Source organism: Hemitrygon akajei, chromosome 1 (assembly GCF_048418815.1).
Source record: "Hemitrygon akajei chromosome 1, sHemAka1.3, whole genome shotgun sequence".
NCBI classification, from domain to species: domain Eukaryota; kingdom Metazoa; phylum Chordata; class Chondrichthyes; order Myliobatiformes; family Dasyatidae; genus Hemitrygon; species Hemitrygon akajei.
Window position 1 is genome coordinate 49,907,665 of NC_133124.1, and position 22,478 is coordinate 49,930,142.

The 22,478-nt window shown below is 41.4% G+C and overlaps 1 protein-coding gene across 1 annotated transcript; it reads right to left on the reverse strand.

Moving 5' to 3' along the window:
- Positions 1–5,813: 5,813 nt before the first annotated feature.
- On the reverse strand, positions 5,814–18,957 carry ube2v2 (ubiquitin-conjugating enzyme E2 variant 2). The gene is made up of 4 exons (XM_073042699.1): positions 18,801–18,957; positions 13,504–13,643; positions 12,033–12,158; positions 5,814–6,954 (listed from the first exon to the last, which is right to left on the reverse strand). Exons 1-4 carry the CDS (start codon positions 18,814–18,816, stop codon positions 6,808–6,810), a joined length of 429 nt encoding a protein of 142 aa, XP_072898800.1. The 5' UTR covers positions 18,817–18,957; the 3' UTR covers positions 5,814–6,807.
- Positions 18,958–22,478: the final 3,521 nt, after the last annotated feature.

Consider the following 22,478-nt stretch of genomic DNA (forward strand, 5'->3'; position numbering starts at 1 on the left):
CAGATCGAGCAGACCTCATTAACCAGATTAAAGATTTGGATCAAATATATGCCCAAACTAAGAACCCTGAATTATACAAGAAGCGCGTTGAACTCCAAACTAAATTTAACCTTCTGTCCACTCAACCTGTCGAACGCCAACTTCTCGAAAGCAAGAGCCGCTTTTACATTCATGGGGATAAGTCTGGTAAATTCCTAGCCAATCAGCTGAGGCGTTCCAAAGCCAAACAACATATTACAAAGATCCGGAAGGAGAACGGAGACTTTACATCGGATCATTTAGAAATTAATGATGCATTTAAAATTTTTTATTCTCGGCTTTATTCCTCTGAATCTCTGAATGACAATATCTCTGTGGATCAATTTTTACAGAATCTGAATATCCCCTCACTTTCATCTGATTTCAAAGCCAAACTCAATGCGCCTATATCACCAGAAGAAATATCTTTTGCAATTTCTGCACTGTCCTCAGGGAAATCTCCTGGACCTGATGGGTTCCCTGTGGAATTTTATAAATCATTCTCTTCACTTCTTTCTCCTCAGTTACTTTCAGTATTATCTGACTCGTTTAATTACGGCAAATTGCCACCCTCTTTCAATGAGGCATCTATTATTCTTCTTTTAAAAAAGGGCAAAGACCCAACAGAGTGTTCCTCGTACAGGCCGATCTCTCTGCTCAATGTTGATGTAAAGATCTTGGCTAAAGTGTTGGCTCATAGATTAGAAACCGTTATTCCCTCCATTATCTCTGATGACCAAACAGGCTTTATTAAAAACCGTCTCCCTTTTTTTAACATTTGGCGTCTATTTAATATTTAATACTCAGTTCCAACTGGGACTCCTGAATGTGTTATCTCCCTTGATGCGGAGAAAGCATTTGATCGTATAGAGTGGAACTACCTTTTTGCAGTCTTAGAAAAATTTGACCTCGGCCAAAGTTTCATCTCTTGGATCCAATTGCTGTACCTGTGTCCTACTGCTTCTGTTCTAACTAATTTTCAGAAATCCCAAGTATTTAATCTCAAATGTGGCACCCGTCAGGGATGCCCCTTAAGTCCCTTTCTCTTTGATTTGGCTATAGAACCTCTGGCGATAGCATTTCGAAATTGTCCTGAATTGACCGGGATTTGGAGAGGGGGTGTTGAGCATAAAGTTTCTCTCTATGCTGATGACTTATTACTCTTTCTCTCAAATCCGTCTACATCCTTACCTCTAATGTTTTCACTTCTTGACCAGTTTAGCCAGATCTCTGGCTATAAACTCAACTTACATAAGAGTGAACTTTTCCCAATTAATAAAGAAGCACAAGAACTAATATTTCATGATCTCCCTTTTAAAGTAGTCCATAATCAATTTACTTATCTTGGAATTACAGTCACAAGGAAGTTTAAAGATCTCTTTCGTGAAAACTTTGTCAATCTTTCATATGCTATAAAACAGAGTCTGGTACAATGGTCACCTCTATCTATGTCCTTGGTAGGTCGTATTAATGTTGTTAAAATGTATGTTCACCCCAAATTTTTATACTTATTTCAATCTATCCCAATTTTTATTCCTAAATCTTTTTTTGATTCCTTTCCGTTTCTAGCCCTGTTGCACATAATCACCTTTTTTTACCTAGTACGTACGATTCAGCATTCCATGTTTGGTACAGGAAGGGCATTAGACATTTTGAAGATCTCTTCATTGATAATCGCTTCGCTTCTTTTCAGCAGCTCTCCGTTAAGTTCAACCTGCCTAACGCTCACTTTTTCAGATATCTCCAAATCCGACACTTTACTGCTCCTTTAATTCCTAACTTCCCTGAAATGCCTGCGAAAAATGCTATGGACCTATTTCTTTCCATTAATCCACTAGGTAAAGGTTTAATTTCAATTATCCGAGATAAACTAGCAGCCTTACGACGGGCCCCTGTGGATAAAATTAAAATGGCCTGGGAGCAGGATTTAAATATCTCCTTATCCGAGGAGAGCTGGGACTCAGTTCTCAAATCGGTTAACTCAACCTCCCTTTGTGCTCGCCATTGCCTCTTACAGTTTAAGATTGTTCATAGAGCCCATATGTCTAAATCTAAACTGTCTCGATTCTACCCTGGCATTAGTCCACTCTGTGATAAATGCAAGAGGGTCGTCGCCTCTCTCATCCATATGTACTGGTTCTATCCTAGCTTGGAGAAATTCTGGAAAGATGTCTTCACTACATTATCGGGTATTCTGAATCAGCACCTAGAACCTAACCCCTTAATTGCTCTGTTCGGTTTTTGGGGCGAGACAGATTTATGTCTGGGTCCGACCAAATGCCGTATACTATCCTTTGCCTCTCTCCTGGCGAGACGCTTGATCCTCCTTAGATGGAGAGATGTTGCCCCGCCCACTCATGCGCAATGGCTTAATGACATTATGGCCTGCTTGGACCTTGAAAAAATTCATTATTCAGTTCTTAATTCGGATCTAAAGTTCCATAAGGTCTGGGGACCTTTTATCGAGTACTTTCATAACCTTCCTCTTGACTAGGTTTTTTTTTTCTCTTCTTTTCGGTCCCTTGCTTTCAGCTCCCTTTTTTTTTCTGGTAGTAGGCATTATTATCCTCTGTTGCTAAGTGTATTCACAGTCTGGGAGTTTGACTGTCCGGACTTATACTCTTTATACTGTGTGGTGGTTGGTCTGGAGTTGTTGTTTTTTTCTTGTGTTGGGGGGCTTGGGGAGGACACTAAGCTCACTTGTCTTTAATTTAGGTGCTTTTTTGTTAAATTCTCTTCCTTTGCAGCATATTGTTATTGTATGCTTAATCTTGCACTGTATTAATGCTCCTCATTGGGATTTGGGGTTTTTAATTTTGTAAAATGTTTTGAAAAACTAATAAAAAATTAAAAAAAAAATGATCTGGCAAGTGTGCATTGGGACAGGCTGTTTTCGGCAAGGCATTTGATAAGGTACCCCATGCAAGACTTATTGAGAAGGTAAGGAGGCATGGGATCCAAGAGGACCGTGCTTTGTGGATCCAGAATGGGCTTACCAACAAAAAGCAGAGTGGTTGTTGACAGGTCATATTCTGCATGGAGGTCAGTGACCAGTGGTGTGCTTCAGGGATCTGTTCTGGGACCCCTTCTCTCTGTGATCTTTATATATGACAGTGATGAGGAAGTGGAGGGATGGGTTAGTAAATCTGCTAATGACACAAAGGTTGGGTGTGTTGTGGATAGTGTGGAGGACTGTCAGAGATTGCAATGGGACATTGATAGGATGTAAAACTGGGCAGAGAAGTGGCAGATGGAGTTCAACCCAGATAAGTGTGAGGTGGTTCATTTTGGAAGGTCAAATATGATGGCAGAATATAGTATTAGTGGTAAGACTCTTGGCAGTGTGGAGGATCAGAGGGATCTTGGGGGTCCAAGTCCATAAGACACTCAAAGCTGCTACGCAGGTTGACTCTGTGGTTAATAAGTATACGGTGCATTGGCCTTCAACTGTGGGATTGAGTTTAAGAGCCAAGAGGTAATGTTACAACTATATAGGACCCTGGTCAGACGCCACTTGGAGTACTGTGTTCAGTTCTGGTCACCTCACTACAAGAAGGATGTGGAAATTATAGAAAGGGTGCAGAGGAGATTTACAAGGATGTTGCCTGGATTGGGGAGCATGCCTTACGAGAATAGGTTGAGTGAACTTGGCCTTTTCTCCTTGGAGTGACAGAGGATGAGAGGTGACCTGATAGAGGTATATAAGATGAGAGGCATTGATCATGTGGATAGTCGGAGGCTTTTTCCCAGGGCTGAAATGGCTATGAGAGGGAACAGTTTTAAGGTGCATGTAAGTAGGTACAGAGGAGATGTCGGGGTAAGTTTTTTTCCACAGAGAGTGGAGGGTGTGTGGAATGGGCTGCCGACTATGGTGGTGGAGGCAGATATGATAGGGTCTTTTAAGAGACTCTTGTATTGGTACATGGAGCTTAGAAAAATAGAGGGCTATGAGTAACCCTAGGTAATTTCTAAAGTAAGTGCATGTTCAGCATAACATTGTGGGCTGAAGTGCCTGTAGTGCGCTGTACTTTTTCTATGTTTCTACAACCAGAGGCCATAGGTTAAGGGTGAAAGGTGATAAGTTTAAGAGGAACTTGAGGGGAAACTTCTTCACTCAGAGTCATGAGAGTGTGGAATGAGCTGCCAGCACAAGTGGAGTATGTGAACTCGATTTCAATGTTTAGAAGTTTGGAAAGGTACATGGATCGTAGGGATATGTTGGGCTATGGTCCTGATGCGGGTTGATGGGTGTAGGTAGTTTAAATGGTTTTGGCATGGACTAGATGGGCTGATGAGCCTGTTTATGTGCTGTACTTCTCTAAGACTCTGACTCTACGACTCACATTTGTAGCTATACAAATCTTGGAGTAATGTGTGCAGTTCTATTTTTCCCATTACAGGAATCAATATGGATAGTTTTCAAAAGGTGCACAGGAGGTTTTCCAGTATGCTATAAAGAGAGTTTGGACAAACTTAACTTGTATTTTTGGGAGCTTCAGAGGGTGAAGGGAGACCTGACAGAAATATATAAAAGTATGAGAGAGAAATATGGTAGTCCAAATCTTTTTCCCATGGTAGAAATGTCAAGTATAAAAGAATATGCATTTAAGGTGAGAGGGGGTAACATTTAAAGGAAATGCATGGGGTAAGGTGTACTTTTTTAATTAACTGCATGTGGTTATAGTGCAAGCATGCAATAATAGCACTTTAGAAGTATGAACATGTTGGCAATGGAGGGATATGGATCACATATACAGGCAGAAGAGATTTAGTTTAATTCAGCATTGTGTTTGGAGCAGATGTAGTGGGTCTATTCTTGTACTCTATTATTTTATCAGATGATATTCTCTAGAATCCAGAAGAATGAAGAGTAATCTCATGAAAATATAGAACATTACAGGCACTCAGTTGGGCAGCATCATCTCAAGGGATTGGAAAATTATAAACAAAATATAGAAAATTACTTTCAAGTGATGGCTGAAGTTTTTGGAATGCTTACCCAGTTTATCTTATAGATCTCTGGATGTTCCCTTGCTGAATATATGATCCATATCTCAAAGATTATTTACCATCTTACCGAATAGCACAACAGGCCCAAGTGGCCATGAAATCCATTTCTATTTAATTTTTCCATAGATGAGTTGAGATCAGTTTTGTGAAACTGAAGCAATGGTATGACAAGGGCTTTGCACTGTTGTATTCCAGTTCAGAATTCAGAATCAGGACTGAATTCAGAACTGGAATCCCCCAGTTCATGGAGGACAAGGATACCCAATGAAAATCACCTGTGTCTTTAAAAATTTCATTTCATGGACACAGAAGATCATCCAAGCATATACAGCTCACATTTCTTCGGCATCCCAGTTCCTAGCTTTTCACCATTTGGAAAGCACATTGAAGATTTTAGGTCTAAAGTTACTTATGTTATGCTTCCACTCATTCTACTTCCCATTCTTTCTTCATGTCATCAGCACATTCACCCGTGTAATTCTTTATCCAATCATTAATAGTTAATAATTGAAGACCTAAATGCAGATCCCTCACAAGAACTTTGAAATACTTTGCAAGTTAATACCAGTTCTAAGCCCAGTGGGTTTTCAGGTAGTAAGTGTTCAATTCTTAAAATACTTAGGTGATGTTGTACAATCGTAGGTTATAGTTTCAATCCTACTTTGAACTTACTAACTTCACTGGGATGATCTGGCCAGTGCAGTAAGGGTGTGAATAGTAGAAAATGCATTTTCTTCCAGTTAAGTAAATTACCATTTTTAAAAAAAGTTACTAAGGACCGTAAAGATGGTTAGCACACTTTTTTACTATTTATTAAATGAATAGCCACTTTAAGTTTTGTCATAAACTTCAATGGAACGCCTCACAAGAAAGTATACTTCAGACAATATTATCCAATTTTGTTTTGACAGGTTCATTAGCAGCTTTTAGTCCATAAAATGTATTACTTTTGCTACAGGATTCAAGGAGAACTCAGCCTAGTATTTTAGATAGTCATATAATTTGTTCCTTAGGGAACAAGTTTTTTTTAAAATGTTGATGAATCTTATTCTCTCCCACCCCCCAAAAATTACACCCATAAAATGTTCTGAAACTAACATTTGGTCAAACAATTACCCAGTTTACAGAAGAAAACAAAATCTCACTGCATCTTATTCACATCTTCAATACTAAATTTAATCTTAGCGAGTCCTAACTATACACTGATACTCTTCTTGCAATTGCAAATGCATGTATTGGCAGAACCATACTGTAAACAAATGCAATATACTTAATACACTGAGCTGCTTACAGGAAGTAATTTCCATAAATACAAATATTAAAACAATCCTCAACACTGACATTACAATTAAACAGCAGCAAAATAATAAGCAAAAACTTTCAACAATTCTTGAGCTTTGTTTGCATTACGTACACAACCTAAATTGTAATACAGCTCTCTTTCATTGAGAAGTTCAACATGCTATTATATACACCAACTACTGCCTTTATTAACCAATTACCTTGCATAACATCTATGATCAAGCAATAAATAACTTGGTTTCAATCATTTTTACCTCTGCCCCATCAAGATGCTTTTGTTTCACCAGTATCATTGACTTGATTAGAGTAATAAAGCTACTCTGTCCATTTCTGAATTTATCCTTGCTTGAGAACATCATGGTGTGGGTAAACATTAAACTTTACAGATACCTAGGCCTATTTTTGTGGATGCTTATTATTGTGGAAAATTTATAGCAAGAAGTGAGGTTTAAGAGAGTGATTTTGGATCAATTAAAGTTAATTGCTGTAAGTTTGCCCTTCAGGGGGCTGTGAAATCTTCACATTCTCTTTGCATGTCATCATCCGTCGTAGGTCTTGAAGTACAGCCTTAATACTATAGGAATTTTGCCATTTTGATAGAACTGGTATACTACGTGAATCCACCTACAAGAGAGGAAAAAAACAAGTTAAATAAAATGCACAATTTTTAAACATCCAACTAAGCCAAGTGTTAAAGGCATAATAACCAAGAGATAGAGGAAAAAAACACGTTCAACCTTTACATTTCGATTATGTAAAATAGCCAGGTAGTGCAGATGCAAAAATAAATTATGCAGAACACACCAGTACACAGACTTAAGAATTTGCTAGAGGTTCTTAAATTAGCAATGTTACAGGTAAAACGAAGTTATTAGTGATGGGGAGTGGTTGGAGTGGTGCTTGGAGAAGAGAATTTTTAATGATGTAGGCTCACCATGCAGTCAGGCAAGTCTTATCCACATGTTCATGTTTACATGCAATAATGTACACTTGTGCAGGGCAAGGTAACAAGAAAAGTATTCAGCTGCAGGAAATGAAGATATTTCAAAAACACACAGAGGGTAGCAAGTAAACACTATCAGTGGAAGTGGTGGAACCAGATATGATAGCAACACCTAGACAGGCACTGAAGGGTTTAGACCACGTGCAGGCAGATGGGATTAGTTTCAGTTGACATCACAATTAGTACAGAAATAGTGGGCCAAAGGGCCATTTTCTATGCTGTACTGTTCCACGTTCAGAGTGAAAACATCAGCTTCAGTTCCTCCAAACAACTTGATTAAATGCTTTTGCCCAATTTTCCACTTACATTATTTGTCAAACCTTCTTTCAGCAATGAATGCTTCAGTTTGCCAGCTATGGTGGTGGTATCCGTCGGTCTCGAGAGACCATGGATCTGTGCCTGGAGTTTCCAGGGCGCAGGCCTGGGCAGGGTTGTATGGGAGACCGGCAGTTGCCCAAGCTGCAGGCCTTCCCCTCTCTACGCCACCGATGTTGTCCAAGGGAAGGGCACTAGGACCCATGCAGCTTGACACTGGTGACATCGCAGAGCAATGTGTTGTTAAGTGCCTTGCTCAAGGACAAAAACACGCTGCCTCAGCTGAGGCTCGAACCAGTGACCTTCAGGTTACTAGTCTGATGCCTTGAAATATGCAAATTTCAGGAACCCCAGTTATTGCAAATGAAGTGGGACCAGTTTTAGGTCATGGGATTTTAAAAAAATTGAATTGTAAGCCTATTTTGCATTCAAGTTTCAAACTGTTACATCATTTGGAGCATGAATGGTTAACTTACCTGCAGGTCGAAAGCTGTTTCCTCTGCCTGTTGCTGATTGTCCCTTTCAAAGGATGCAGCAGCTCCTTCCTTTAGCACCGTGGCAGTGGTTTCCAGTTCCAGGCATCCCAGAGGTATAAGAATAACATGTGCAAAAGACTCACTCTCTTTTCCCTAGGGGCTCCCCTCCAGACTATGTCACGATCAGGGCTAAAGAAGCATTGGGAAAGTGTGCTGCAGAAAGCAAGGTCTGCGCACACACTTAGCTAAGTACCTATTTGTTGAATGCTTAGTGTTGTAGTTGTGTAACGTGGGGAAACTAAACTAAGTTCTTATTTGAGTCAGAAGTGTTATGAATATTTAATGTCATAGTTTTGTAACTTAGGAAGCTTAGCTAAGTAGTTGTTTGACTTAGATGCCTGGTTTACAGTAAATAAATAGTTAATGAGCTTATGCACAATGTCTCGTAACTCACTTACCAAATCCATGAATCTGCTTCTGCGTAACATCTAGTAGGATTCGCAGGACTTTAAAATGCTTATGGATAAGAGCAAGTGAGAGAACCCCTCATTTGCGGAGTGCCGGGTCCTGGGGTAGAATTAGGTTCGGCAGTATTACCAATCTACTGGCAAGCCTCGGCTCACTGGTGGATTGGTCAGACAAGTTGAACTTCCAAAGGGAGAAATAAAATCAAACACTACATTATGCTTGTGTAAAACAGGGTAGGTCTCCAGAAAAGGGGAACCAAACAGGTGCTTTTTAGCTGATGGCAGCCATTGTAAAGCAGCAGCATAAGACGATAGCACAGAGAAAGCAGCAGACAATAAGTCTCAAGAACGAGGTGGAAGTGCTGCATTAGCACTGTACCACCATGGGGGAAGCTGCTCAGTCGGCATAGACCTGGGCCAAAGAGCTAGAAGAAACAAGTACTGAGAAAGCTTATCACCTAGTAAAGGTAGAGGAATTAGAGGCTGCCCAACGGGCAAGCAGATCCCATTAAGATCTGAGCCTTGACACTGTACAGAGATGATCCCAACACGTGAATGAGGGATGGGGATATCTGGCTGGATGGTGCAGATGGGGAAGAGAGAGCAGAGGAAAGTCCTGATTCTCCCATTAAATGATTGCCCTCCCCCTACGCACTTGAGACAGTACAGGCCAGACCAGTGACGTGGTCCCATAGCCTGCTTAAGTGAATTTGACCCCTGGCCCCATCTGACCATTTTACGCCCCCTATATCAAGCCTCCTGTAAAAAGACCACTCTCCAATGGGATCCCGAACAGTAAGCAGCCTTTAAAACTACCAAGCAGTCAATGGAACAGGCTCACCCATTAGCCCCTAGACAGAATGGGATACACTTTGAGCTGCAGATTTTAGCAACCCATAGAGTGGTCAAGTGGAGCCTGTGGGACATTGTGACCTCTTGGGGTTTTGGATGATATTCCCTGAGGCGGCAACCTGATACACTCCCTTTGAGACGCCATGGTGGCCTGCTATTGGGCTCCCCTGGCCAACAAACATCAGACAGCCTCTGAACCAGTCATGCTGTGATTGCATCTGTTTATCATGCAGTGGGTGAAGACTGACAATGTGATTCACAATGAGGGCCGTTCCCAGTGGTCCTCATTAAATGGAAATGGTATAACACAGACAGTCTAGCGAGGTCCTGATGGGGTGAGCCGACTCCATGAACAGGCTGTGTCCCTGCCCAATAATGACCACTGCATCCATGCCAAAGTACCCCTACAAAAGTCTGCTGTGAGAACTCCACTGACCTTGGTAATCTGTTTTGGGGGAAACAGGTAGAGGGTTTGTCCATTCTAGCCAACCTTGCCCAGCTGTATGATAACAGACTTTAAAAAAATGAGCCTTAGTGGAGTGAGTGCTTTAAGAGCTGGTTTAAGAGCTACTTAAGACTTGTTTAATCCAAAGGTCCAGACTCTGAAAGTGATTCCCAGCTGACAGGGGAAAGGAACATTGGTGAAAACGGTACAACAGGCACAGGTCCCATCAGTCAGTAGGACAGCGGGTGTGAGCAGGAGCGGTACTCTGATGATGGTGTCTAAGCTAAATGGTGCTGTGAAGATGGGCACTCCCTGGACACTGAAAGGCACTTGCTGGATATGCAGCTGGGCCCACCCGTGGCTCCGCACAGGGACTGTGTTATCCACAGTATGTGGTGCCATATATACATCACCTCAGTCCCCTGGATGAGCACCCTGCCTGAGATGGTCAGTATAGGAAGAGGGCTATCACAGAGGAAGAAAGGTTTGGATAATGGCCTTTGCCCAGTATAATACAGCCAGACTACAGCGCTCAAGTACACAGAAGATGCACTGACCCCCAGTATCAGCCAAAATGAAGACTATTCAAATGGTTGCCTTGCAGAATCATGGCCTTAGACTGCCTGCTTGCACAGAAACGTGGTACGTGCTGTTATTGGTCAAGAATGCTACACCTACATTCTTGACGAGTCGGGGAACATCACTCACCTGGCTGATCACACCCGACAACTGGTGGATAAAACTAAGAAAGTGGCCGACCAGTGGTGTAGTGCTACCTGCACTAGATTTCGAGGCAAGTGGCCCTGGGTTCGAATCCAGCCGGCTCCTTGCACACTTTCCATCTGTGCTCAGTTGGGCGTTGCTAGCAACTCGGCCTCGTAAAAAACAGACAAATGCTAAAGAAATGGCAAGGTTGCCACCCGATGCGCCTCAGGGCATGGAGGGGAACAACAACAATTAAGGAAGTGGGGACCCAGTTCCATAGTTACTACTCTGTGAACTTTTGGGGGTGCTAGCAGGTTGGGGCACTGCTGTAGTACACTGTCTAGTGACTATTCGGCTTATAGTACTTAGTATTGAAGCTTTGCGTTTTTTATGTAGTTTAGTGGGGCATTTGTGGGATTATACTAGCCTGAGGGCCGTGTGTCAAAGTGCCATGTCTTTCAAGGGGTTGAAAGCTGCTTCTTTTGTGCCATTCATTGATTGGCCTGTTCGAACGATAGAGAAGTTCCCTTCTTTTGTGCCATGGCATCAGCTTCTGGCTCTGGGCACCCCAGGGGTACAAGAATAGTGCATGCGACGAACTCACTCTCTTTTCACTCAGAGATCTCCTTCAGACTGGGTCACAACCAGGGATTAAGGACCATGAGGAAAGTGTGCTGCAGAAAGGAGGGCCCGTGCATAGACTTACATAAGTACTGTACCCATTTGCGGAATGTTTGGTGCCGGAGTTGTGTAACTTGAAGGGACTTCACAAAATACCTGTTTGAGTTTGAAGTGTTATTGAATGCTCAGTGTTGCAGTTTTGTAATTTAGGGGGCTTAGATAAGCACTTGTTTGACTTTGATGCTTGGTTGAGTGTTTCACTGTTTATTTGAAAATAAATAGTTAACATGCTTACTCGCAATCAGTGTGTCCTGTCCCACTTACCGAATCTGCAAATTTGCTTCCACATAACACAATTTACATTTTAAAAATTAATATTTTAAAGGTTTTATTTGAATACTATAGATCTCTTTGAAACTCTACAGCTGGCTTAACTGACTCAAAACATTTTTGTGGAATTTACACTCAGAAACTCCTACTCAAAGCATAGTTAGCTGAGTGATTCAGCATTCCCAGGAAACTAAACTATACAATTTTCGCATATTAAAGGAGAAAATTGTACCAAGTCACTCTGACCTTTATTAGACATACATCCTTAACAGCTGAGCTTCAAATTATTATGGGCAAAAACACATATGTTGACCGCCCGTCATTGTTTTTAGACAACAATAATGTGCCAACATTAAACAAGACAGTTAAGGAGGAAGTAAAGAAATCTTCCAGATGGTGTCTGATGGCTGAGTATTAGCAGGCCAAATTGTAAAGATCTTATAGTTCCAACATTCCATTAAACAAAGATAAGGTATCAGATCACTTACCATTCCATTGGAATTATTGATTCCATTCATATTTATTTTTGTTACAAATCTAACTGTTGGAGCTACCTCTGGATATTTACTTCCACACTCTATTTTCAGGCTGTATATTCTGTTTTCAAAGCAAGTCTGAAAGAAAAACATCAGAAATTTTAAAATGCCAAAGCATTTTACCAAGTGTTGATTTTTGAATTACCTCAGCAATCACCTCCAATCTGGTATTCTATTGGCATTAATTTTTAATTTGTTTGGAATCAATTTTCAAACTTTACCATTCTACATTAATTTCTCAAAGGAGAAGAAGCACAAGAGCCAATCTTTTTTGATCCTGTAATTCAGTCACCCATTAAATCACTGCTTCTCATCCAAAAGACCACCTTAGTAATATTTGCCTGCAATAGGCTGGTCAGCATTATAGAAGATATTTGGTGGTAAGACCATTTGTTGTCAATCTGCAAGCTCAAAAGACGGTCAATATGTGAAAAGTATTAAATTAGCTCAACAAGTACAAGTATGTAATCCGAGAAGATTTCTTTCCTCAGCTAAAGCAGTTGCACCGAGTGGTTATCAAATTAAAACTATGCTGCCTAGTGTGCCAGTAAGATATCCATATGGGAATTGCACTACACGCAGCTCGTAGATTACTCTGCGGCACCAGTTGTAGCCCACTATTTGCCCAGACTGGCTTTTCTGGATTGCAAACTTTGTAAAGATTCCATGGACATAACTAATGGATTCACAGACTGGAAAAACTTAAAGCACACTTACTAACATTCAATGGCTACTCAAAGCTTGAAGGTGGATTAAGATCTATCACCAAATACAGTATCCTTGAATATACTGTATATAAGCATGACGTCATACAGGGCAAAAGAATCCCTGCAGCCCACTTGGTCTGCAATGACCACATTACTGGTCCACTCCTATCAACTTTCCACAAATGAACATGCTAGGGGAAATTTACAATGACCAGTCAATGTACATGTGCACACTTGATTGGAATATAAGAGGATAAGGGAGCACGAGAGGAAAAAACCCATAATGTCTCAGAGAGATATATGAAACATATAGACAACACCTGATATCTGGATTCAACATGGGTCTCTGGAGTTGAGGGAGCAGTTCGACAAAGTGCCACTGTGCTATACTTTCAGAACAATTTAGTGTATATAACCTTTAATCACTAAGACTGACATTAATAAAAGCTGTGGGATTAAAAATCAAAGGACTAAACATATTATAACAACTGAAGAACAAAGATGAATATGCAAGCTCTCAAAACATACAACCTTTTGGAGTATTTCAAGGTAAGTGCAACCTAACAACTGAACACAAGCATATTCTGGACTTCTCATGTACTTTCAATGTGTCCCTTTAGTCCTGTTGCATCAACCCCTCTGGAAAACCAGGGAAAAGTATCTCCAAGATTTAGCATTAGGGAAAAAATGGTATTTTATGTTAGTTATTTACTGACCCTGGGTGGTCCAATAATCATTCCTGTCCATCGTGTGAGTGTCATATCTTCATCATCTTCAAGGCCCCAGCTCACTGTACCATCACCTACTCCTTTCTGGCCTTCTTCAAGCTCTTCCAGCAAACAAAAATTACGAGGAACTGTCCAACATAAAACAGTTAGTTGTTAAGCCAACTCCAAGATTTCTGATATTGCACGAAAGAAAGTAATGTCAGAAGTACTTATTTTTGCAGGTGAAACAAAAGCTGTTGGTGGTGTGATTTGCAAGGAAAGTTGCTCAAGGCTACAAAAGGATATTGATCAGCTGGAAAGTTGAGCAATGGAATCTAAGTGATAAATTTTTAGTCAAACAGGTGTTGGCCACGTACTGTAAATAGTAGTATGCTGAGAATTGTTGATGAACAGAAATCATGGGATTCAATCCATAGTTCCTGAAAGTAGCAAAGTAGGAAGACAGGTGAAGAAAGGTAGCATACAGAATAGAATATAAAGCTTGGGATATCATGTTACATCTTTGTAAAACACTACATGGGCTGCACATGGAGAACTGTATTCAGTTCTAATCATCACACTAGAAGGATATGGTTGCAATGGAGAGTGTACAAAAGTGATTTGGTAGGATGTTGCCCAAACTGGAGGACTTCAATTATGGGGAGAGATTGGATCGGCTGGGTTTGTTTTCCCTGGAGTAAAGAAGGTTGAGAGGTGACCTTATAGAAGTATATAAAATTGTAAAAGAGATATAGGAAAAAGATACTGCTTACCTACCTTATGGTAGGACATCAAAAGCAATAGGACATTGATTTAAGATGAGAGGAAGGAGTTGTAAAGGAGAAAGCTATCTACCATTTTGTGGTAGATGAAAAAAGATCTATCTATATCTGGAGGTTTCTGACTTTACTATATTAAAGAGGCATTTAGAAAGCACAAGGATACAGACTTGAAGCAGGCAAATGAAATTATTGTAGATGGGTAAATAGGTCAGCATGACAGTGGACCAGTGGGCCAAATGGCCCATTTCTGAGCTGAACAACTATGGTTACAATTCCCTCTACTTCAGGGATTTTTTTTAATCCCCAAGTTATCACACTACCCATGACCTGAAATATTATGGAATTCAGTATCAGTCTCAAAATCCTTAGGATTTCTACCCTAAAGGCACCAAAATCTGTTCTATAAATAGAGGATATTGTTTGATTTTTTATTAGCTCGCTTGATACACCTTGGGATCTTTTAATATTTACTTTCTCAATGCATATGTGCATTGTAAAATCATTTGACCTTTTGTCCCACTTAATATTTTCCACTCATGGTTTCTTAATATCAATGTTTGTAGAGTTGTTTTGGATATTCAGTATTATAAAATTAAAGAAATATTAGTTTATCTTTTATTCTCAAATTTCTTCTCGACAATAAGAGGTACAACTTCAAAGACAACAACTTTTTGGTAACACTAAAGGATTAATCAAATAGAATTAAATTGAGGCTTGCAGGAATTTCTTCTCAAGGTGGTGAATCTCCAGTACTCCCTATTCTGTACAGCTGTGAAGACTAGATTACTAAGAGATTTTGATATAAATATCAGGGAAATTGAGAGCTTTAGCGAACTGCCATAGAAGAGTTGAGGACTTGGCAAATCAAACCTGAGATTTTGCAGGCTTGAGGGGTCAGGGGATCTGTTTCTGCTATTATAAAGGCAACAGAAAGAGTTTGATTGTGTATTAGAGTCACAGAGCTATATAGCATGGAAACAGGCCCCTCAGTTCGCCCAGCCCATACCAACCAACATTTACACTAATTTATTATCTCCATATTCTTATCAACTTTCCCCAGACTTTACCACTCATCTACATACTAGGGATAACTTGCAGTTACCAATGAACTGACCAACCCACATTATCTCTGGGATGTGGGAACAATCGGAAGAAACCTTTGCAGAAATAACACAGACAGGATTAAATTCATGGTACGGTGAGGTACTACATCTATTTGTTGCATGATTGTGCCATCTTAAAAGAAGTACAACATCTGAAGTAAATGTTCAGTTTCTGAGTCACTCAATGGCACCCGAAACTGCCACCAAAACCCACGAATGCTTTAGGTGAGGCTCGAACATACAACTTTGGCATTTCTGTATGTATAAGCTGGCCTCCAAACAAAGGTCATGACAATTTCATTAACTTGCCCATTTTTTCTATTCTCTCTAGAAATACAAGTCTAAGTTCTTGTTAACTTGCCTATCTCTCACCAGGTAAATATAGGAAACTATAGAGAGCAATAACTCTATTGGCAGAATTCTACAGGACCCCCAATAGCAACACCAAAGAACAGATTGGAAGGCAGATTTTAGAAAGTGCAGTTCCTTAATACTTTCTTAGTGTAAAAGAGTTGGATGAGACAGAATTTTATGTGGACTGCCAACGAGAAGAGAGGCTATACTGCATATAGTACTAAGTAAGGAACCTGATCAGGTGGCAGACCTCTTCGTGAGCATTTCAGACAGTGACCACAACTCCCTGACCTTTAGCTTTGGACAGGGATAGAAGGAGATGACATATAATGCTATTAGGCAGGAACGTGGGATTGCACAATGGGAGCAGTCCCATTGTTCAGGGACAAAAAGAAACGTGTGCCTGGAGTCAAAGGAGGTCCTGAATGGCCTCAGTGTTCACTAGTGAGAAGATTTTAACATGAGGTTAGCACAAAACAGGCTAATATGCAACACCTTGAGGTTCTGAAAATTGAAGGGTCGAGATTGCTGCACCTTTGGCAATGATCTCACAGGCCACAGTAGTACCAGAAGATGGTGGTGGGGGGGGGAATTACTATTCCTTTGTTCAAGAAAGGTAATAAGGATAATCCTGGGGATTATAGACCAGTGAGTTTAACATCAGTGGTGGGTAAACTATGAAGAAGATTCTTAGAGCCAGGATTCAAGAGCACTTGGAAAGGCATTATCTAATTATGGACAGTCTGCATGGCTTTGAGAGGAGCAGGTCATGCCTCACAAGCCTGATTAACTTCTTCAATAAAGTAAGAAAACAACTTGATGAAAGTAGAGCTGTGGTTGTAGAGTATATGGACTTTAGTAAGGCGTTCAACCAGGTTCCCCATGGTTGACTGATTTAGAATGTCAATAGGCATGGGATCCAGCGAAACTTGGCTGTGTGGATTCAGAATTGGGGATTGGCTTGTCTGGAGAAGGCAGAGGGCGGTTGCAGTTGCAGCCTATTCTGCCTAGAGGTCAGTGACCAGGGGTGTTCTTCACGGATCTGTTCTAGGACCCCTACTCTTTGTCATCTTTATAAATGACTTGGATGAGGAAGTGGAAGAGTGGGTTAGAAAGTTTGCAGATGATACAGAGGTTAGTGGTGTTGTGGATAGTATAGAAGGTTGTCATAGGTTACAATGGGACATTGATAGGATGCAGAGCTGGACTGAGAAGTGGTGGATGGAGTTAACATAGAAAAGTGTTAAGTGATTCACTTTAGAAGCTCAAACTTGAAGGCAAGATGCAGGGTTAATGACAGGCTTCTTAGCAGTGTGGTGGAATCACAAGATTCACATCATTAATCCTGCAAAGTTGCCACACAAATTGACAGGATTGGTAAGAACGTGATTTTGCCTTCATTAGTCAGGGGACTGAGTTCAAGAGCTGCGAGGTAATGTTCAAGTTTATTGCCATCTGACTATACATATATACAACCATACAAAACAACATTCCTCTGGACCATAGTGTACCCACAATACATATCACACGTGTTGCAGGTCAGGCAGCATCTTCAGGTCTGGAAAGGAAGGGGAAGGTGACAGAATAGAAAGGATAAGCGAAGCCAGTTGAGTAGGAAAGGTAAAGGGCTGGAAAGGAAAGAATCTGATAGGAGAGGAGAGTGGACCATAGGAGAAAGGGAAGAGCTCTATAAAACCTTGGTTAGGCTATACTTAGAATATTATGTCCAGTTATCGTCGCCTCATTATAGGAAGCTTTAGAAGAGCAGAGGAGACCACGATGTTGACTGGATTAGAGAGGATGTCTAATGAGGATAGGATGAGTGAGCTAGGGCTTTTTTCGTAGGAGTGGACAACGGGAGGTGACTTGATAGAGGTGTGTAAGACAAACTGGATTGTTAGAGGCTTTTTCCCAGGGCAGCAGTGGTAATATGAAAGGACATAATTTTAAGGTGGTTGAAGCTAAGAATAGGGGAGATAGGTGTCAGATATAGTTTTATTTTTACATAGAGTGGGAAAGTGCAGGTAATGTACTGCTGGCATTTTTGTTAAGAGACATTTAAGAGACTTTTAGATAGGTATACAGATAATCAGAAAATTGATGGTCTATCTGGGGCTGGATGGGTTAAATTAATCTTGGAGTAGGTTAAAAGGTCAGCACAACATTATGTCACGAAAATCTATGTTTGAAATATTTCACTGAAACAGAGCAGAGGTAAACTAAATCAGATGTTACATTGAACAGGCATTACTATAACGACTATTACTCTTATTACTGCAAATAAAAGGATGTCTATTAGCATGCATACATAAATCAACTGAATTTCATTATTCTGTGAATCCCTGTGTTCTGCATGTTCTACATAAACTCGATAACGCTGCAAATACAGTACCTGCACGATCCACATATTAGGTAGTTTATGACTGAATTATACGCGACACAAATCCTTTTAAGAAACTAGCGATTTCTAAGAATAAGTTGAAGTATCGCAAAATAGGCTTGTGTTACTAAATATAATAGTTACTTCCGCGTTTACACGGATATACTTGAAAAATATTACATATATCACAGCCCAAATATTTAACCTCAATATTTTGCAGTAAACGCGATCAACACTAAACAACATTACAACAAGCAAAACAGCAGAACGGGAAAAAAAAATTTCGTTATTGCTTAAAGGCAGGCGGGGAAACAATGTCGCCCACTGGGGTGACAAACTAAACACATTATAGAGAAGGACTGGTGTATTAAATGCATACACCTGCAAGAGGGAACCCGGCCCCTAACACCGGCCTGCACATTTTCACCGATGAATATCAGCAAACAGGGTCACGGCCTGTAAACTTCCACCCGACATCGTCTCACCAGCAGCCCCACTCTCCACCTGTCTGCAGCCGGTGCCAGAACTGTTGGCCACAGCCGCGGCTCGGCTGTCTGACAACTCTTCCCCACCCCAGGCCGGGCGGGCCTGACAGGACAGCAAGCGAGGGGAAGCCAGAAGCAAAGCCTGGCTCAACATCGCGGCGCCGCCTCATCGCTTGCCCCAAACCCCGCGTTACCCTCGCACCTTGACAGCCTGACATCTTTATCGCAGCCCGCGAAGAACCCGGCGCCGCCGCCGCCCTCACGTGACCAACGCGCACACGCCAGACAGTGCGCGTTAACGGGGGCTGGGCGCCTGCGCACCGCGGACGTCACCGCTGGGCCGGCAGCCCGAACGCACGACGTTCGCTGCCCGGCTGCGGCTTGTGCACATGCGCGGCCGGCTTCGCAGTCTTCCCGCTCGACACCTGCGCCGCTGCGGTTGTTGAAGCCTGGCCAAGTTTCCGTTCTATACTCCGGTTTCAGTCACTGAAATACACCAACTGCACGTACTTCCTTATCGAGTTGGACCAGCGGCGGCTCACGCAATGGGGCATGAGCGATAAATAAAGGCCTGACCAGCCATTCACGCACCCAAGGAATGAATTAAAATAAAGTCACTCTTGATACTGCCAAATTGGTCACAGAAAAGCTGCAGCACTAAGGACTCCATTCTGTTAAGTCCGTATTAGCTCTTTATAAAAGTAATAAAGTCCCTGCATCCCTCTCCCCGGAACACGGCAAATCCCGTTATTCATCTAACTCCCCTATGAACGCGGTAAGATTCACGATGCTAGATTGTTTAATGACATTTCTAGTATACAGGTGTACCGCAGAGGAAAACGAAATAATTGTAACTTCCGATCTGATGCAGCATAAACGCAATAAGGTAAAGAGCACAATAAATATGAATACATAAAATAGCTTATATAGATAGATTTATTGTATGTCCATAAAATGATGCTAAGCACAGGAGGGTCTGTACATAAGGTGACTGACAGGAAATGATAAAGTAAAGCTGGAGTGGAGTGGGTTAGTGGGTGGAGGTGTTGATCAGCCTTACTGTTTGGGGAGAGTAACTTTTTGAGTCTGATAATCCTGGCGTGGATGCTACATAGCCTCTTCTCTGATGAAATATGGGGCAGACAGACAATGAAAGGGTGGGTGGGACTGGTCTTTTTCCACCACCTTTCTATATACGTCCTTGATGGTAGGCAGGCTGGTCCCAGTGATGCTTTGGCCAGTTTTGACTACCCATTGTAGAGCATCCCTCTCCACTGCAGTGCAGTTTCTGTACCGAGCACTGATGCAGCATGTTAGGGTGCTCTCTAATGTGCACCTGAAGTATAGATGTACAGAGCCCAGCTCTCTTCAAAAAGCAGAGGCCTTGGTGAGCTCTCCTGATTGTGTAAGGATGTGTCCTGGGACCATGAGAAGTTGTGTGAGATGTACAATCCCAGAAGATTGCAACAGCTTGCAGTTTCCACCGCTGAGCCACTGGTGTAGAGGGGTGTGAGTGGTACAAGTTCCCCTGAAGTTGATAACCGTCTCCAAGTCTTGTTGATATTGAGCAAGAGGTTATATGCCTGGCACCAGGCCTCGAGCTCTCCAACTCATCTCTATAGGCCATTTCATTGTTGTTGATGATGAGCCCCACCACTGTCATGTCATCATCAAACTTGACAATAATCAGGGGTGTCAAACTCATTTTAGGTCACGGGCCGGATTGAGCAAAATGCAGCTTCATGCGGGCCGGATCAGTCGGACGCGTGCGAACGCAGCTTTCGTTGCCTCCGTTTTTTCAGCCTGCTGTCATGTGTCTCAGTCTCTGCTATAACTACAAAGTGTTTCACTTTACAAATTCCGTTTCTTATGAAGACTGCCGAGCAAAAACTAAAAACCCTGAGAACCTGGTACCTGAATACACTCAGCATTAGCCATATCATACGCCATAGGCACTTCGATTACTGGGGCCAACTTTAATAGTAATTAGATATTATCTCACGGGCCAAAGATAATTCCACCGTGGGCCGGATTTGGCCTGCGGGCCTTGAGTTTGACATATATGACTTAGATGTTTGGTCGTGCAGTCACGTGTGAGTAGAGTGTATAGCAAAAGGCTCAACACAGATCCATATTGAGGACGATGGGGAGGGAGGAGCAGCTGTGCATCCTAACTACCTGAGGTCTGGTGGTTGGGAAGTCCAACACCCATTTACAGTGGTGAGCTTTAGCCTGAGGAATATGAGTTTGTTCACCAAGGTCTGTGGAACTATAGCGCTGAATGCCAAACTGAAATCCAGAAACAGCATTCTGACATAAATGTCCTTGTTTTCTAGGTGTCAGGAGCCAGCAGCATGACAGATGCTATGGCATCTTTCTTAGAGTGGTTCTGTTGGTGAACATGCTGAAGAGTCCAAAGCGGCAGGAATGGAGTTTTTGATATGCGCCATTACTTCATGATGATTGGTACCTGTGCCGCCGCGTGGGCAGAATTGCACCTGCTTCCATTATTTCTTTCAATGCTTTCCAGACTCTTGCCTCTCACTGTACTAATTTTTGGTTCATTTCCCAATCACTTCCCCCCCCCCCGTCGCCCCCCTATTTATCCCTCTTATGAGGAAAAAACTAACTCCAAACATTCCGTTAATATTATTCTTGATTTTAGACAGCTTTCAGCATTTATTTGCATTAATCTTCCCTAAATACGCAGCACCAAGATCAAGACACAATATTCCTGTTAGATACCTGCTGTTTTATGGAGGTTCTTGGTTGCTTCCTTGCTCTTGTACTCAGGTGCTTTCTTAGAAAGCCCAGGCTCCCAATGTTCTATTTTAACCACTCTTACAACATGGGCTATTGCTTTCAACAAAACATCTAATATCCCAGATTGTTCTTTTAGAATCGTGCCTCCTTTGCATTCTTGCTATCACATTCCATGTTACTAGTTTTTAATTCACCAGTCTGTTAACTATGTTCTTGAGGCCAATTACTGTCACACTTGAAGTTTACTAGGCCTCCAAACTTCCGGTTATCCACTCATATGCTGAAATACGAAAAGTTGAAAATGCTCAACTGGTCAGACAATAATTGCAGAAATAAAAATATAGTGGATTCCAGTTAATTGGGACACATTGGGAGCAGTACATTTTGGCCTAATTAAGTGGCTGTCCCAATTAGTCAGTTTCATGGAAATTGTTAAACAGATATCAAAAAAAGATAACTTACAATTTAAATGAGTAAGGAATTATGTATTTAAATTAAATACACAACAAATTAGCAATACTACTAATCCTGAAAATCTGTATCAGCTCCAAATTATTATTGCAACTGATCGATATTCCACTGTATTCTTTGCCAATTATGCTCTCCACTACACAATCAATCTTCGTATCATCTGCAAATGTATTAACCCAGCCATGTAAATTTTCATCCAGGTTATTAACATACATCACAACCAGCAGAGGGCCCAGTACAGATACTAATCACAAACCTCCAGCTACTACAATTCCCTCTGACCACTACTATCTGTCAAGGCAGTTCTGACTCTAAACAGCCAATATTCACCTCGCCTGTTCTTGCAGAAACCTGACTATTCTAACACTGGCCCACTAACAGTGGCTGTTCCACTTACACATCCCTTTTTACTAGCTCAAATAAAACTCACTCCAGTGAGACTTGTTCTGTTCAAATGGCTCCTGCTCTGCAATGCCACTTTCTCATTCACTAATTCAAAGAATACTTCATTTTGGTCAGGATTTCGGGTTTTTGAACCCAAATTTGACCTGTCAGTGGACGAACTGTTTGGGAATAGTGACCATGACCCTTTAAGTTTTAAGATGCTATAGACAAGGATAAATTGAACTCAATTGGCCATTTTTAA

Bases quoted from the DNA above. Each gene is read 5' to 3' on its own strand.
- ube2v2 (XM_073042699.1), bottom strand. The intron at 12,159-13,503 runs GTCAGTAAATAA...TTTTTCTTTCAG, and splicing joins TGATTATTGGACCACCCAGG to ACTTGCTTTGAAAACAGAAT. The intron at 6,955-12,032 runs GTAAGTGATCTG...CCTCTCTTGTAG, and splicing joins TCAATAATTCCAATGGAATG to GTGGATTCACGTAGTATACC.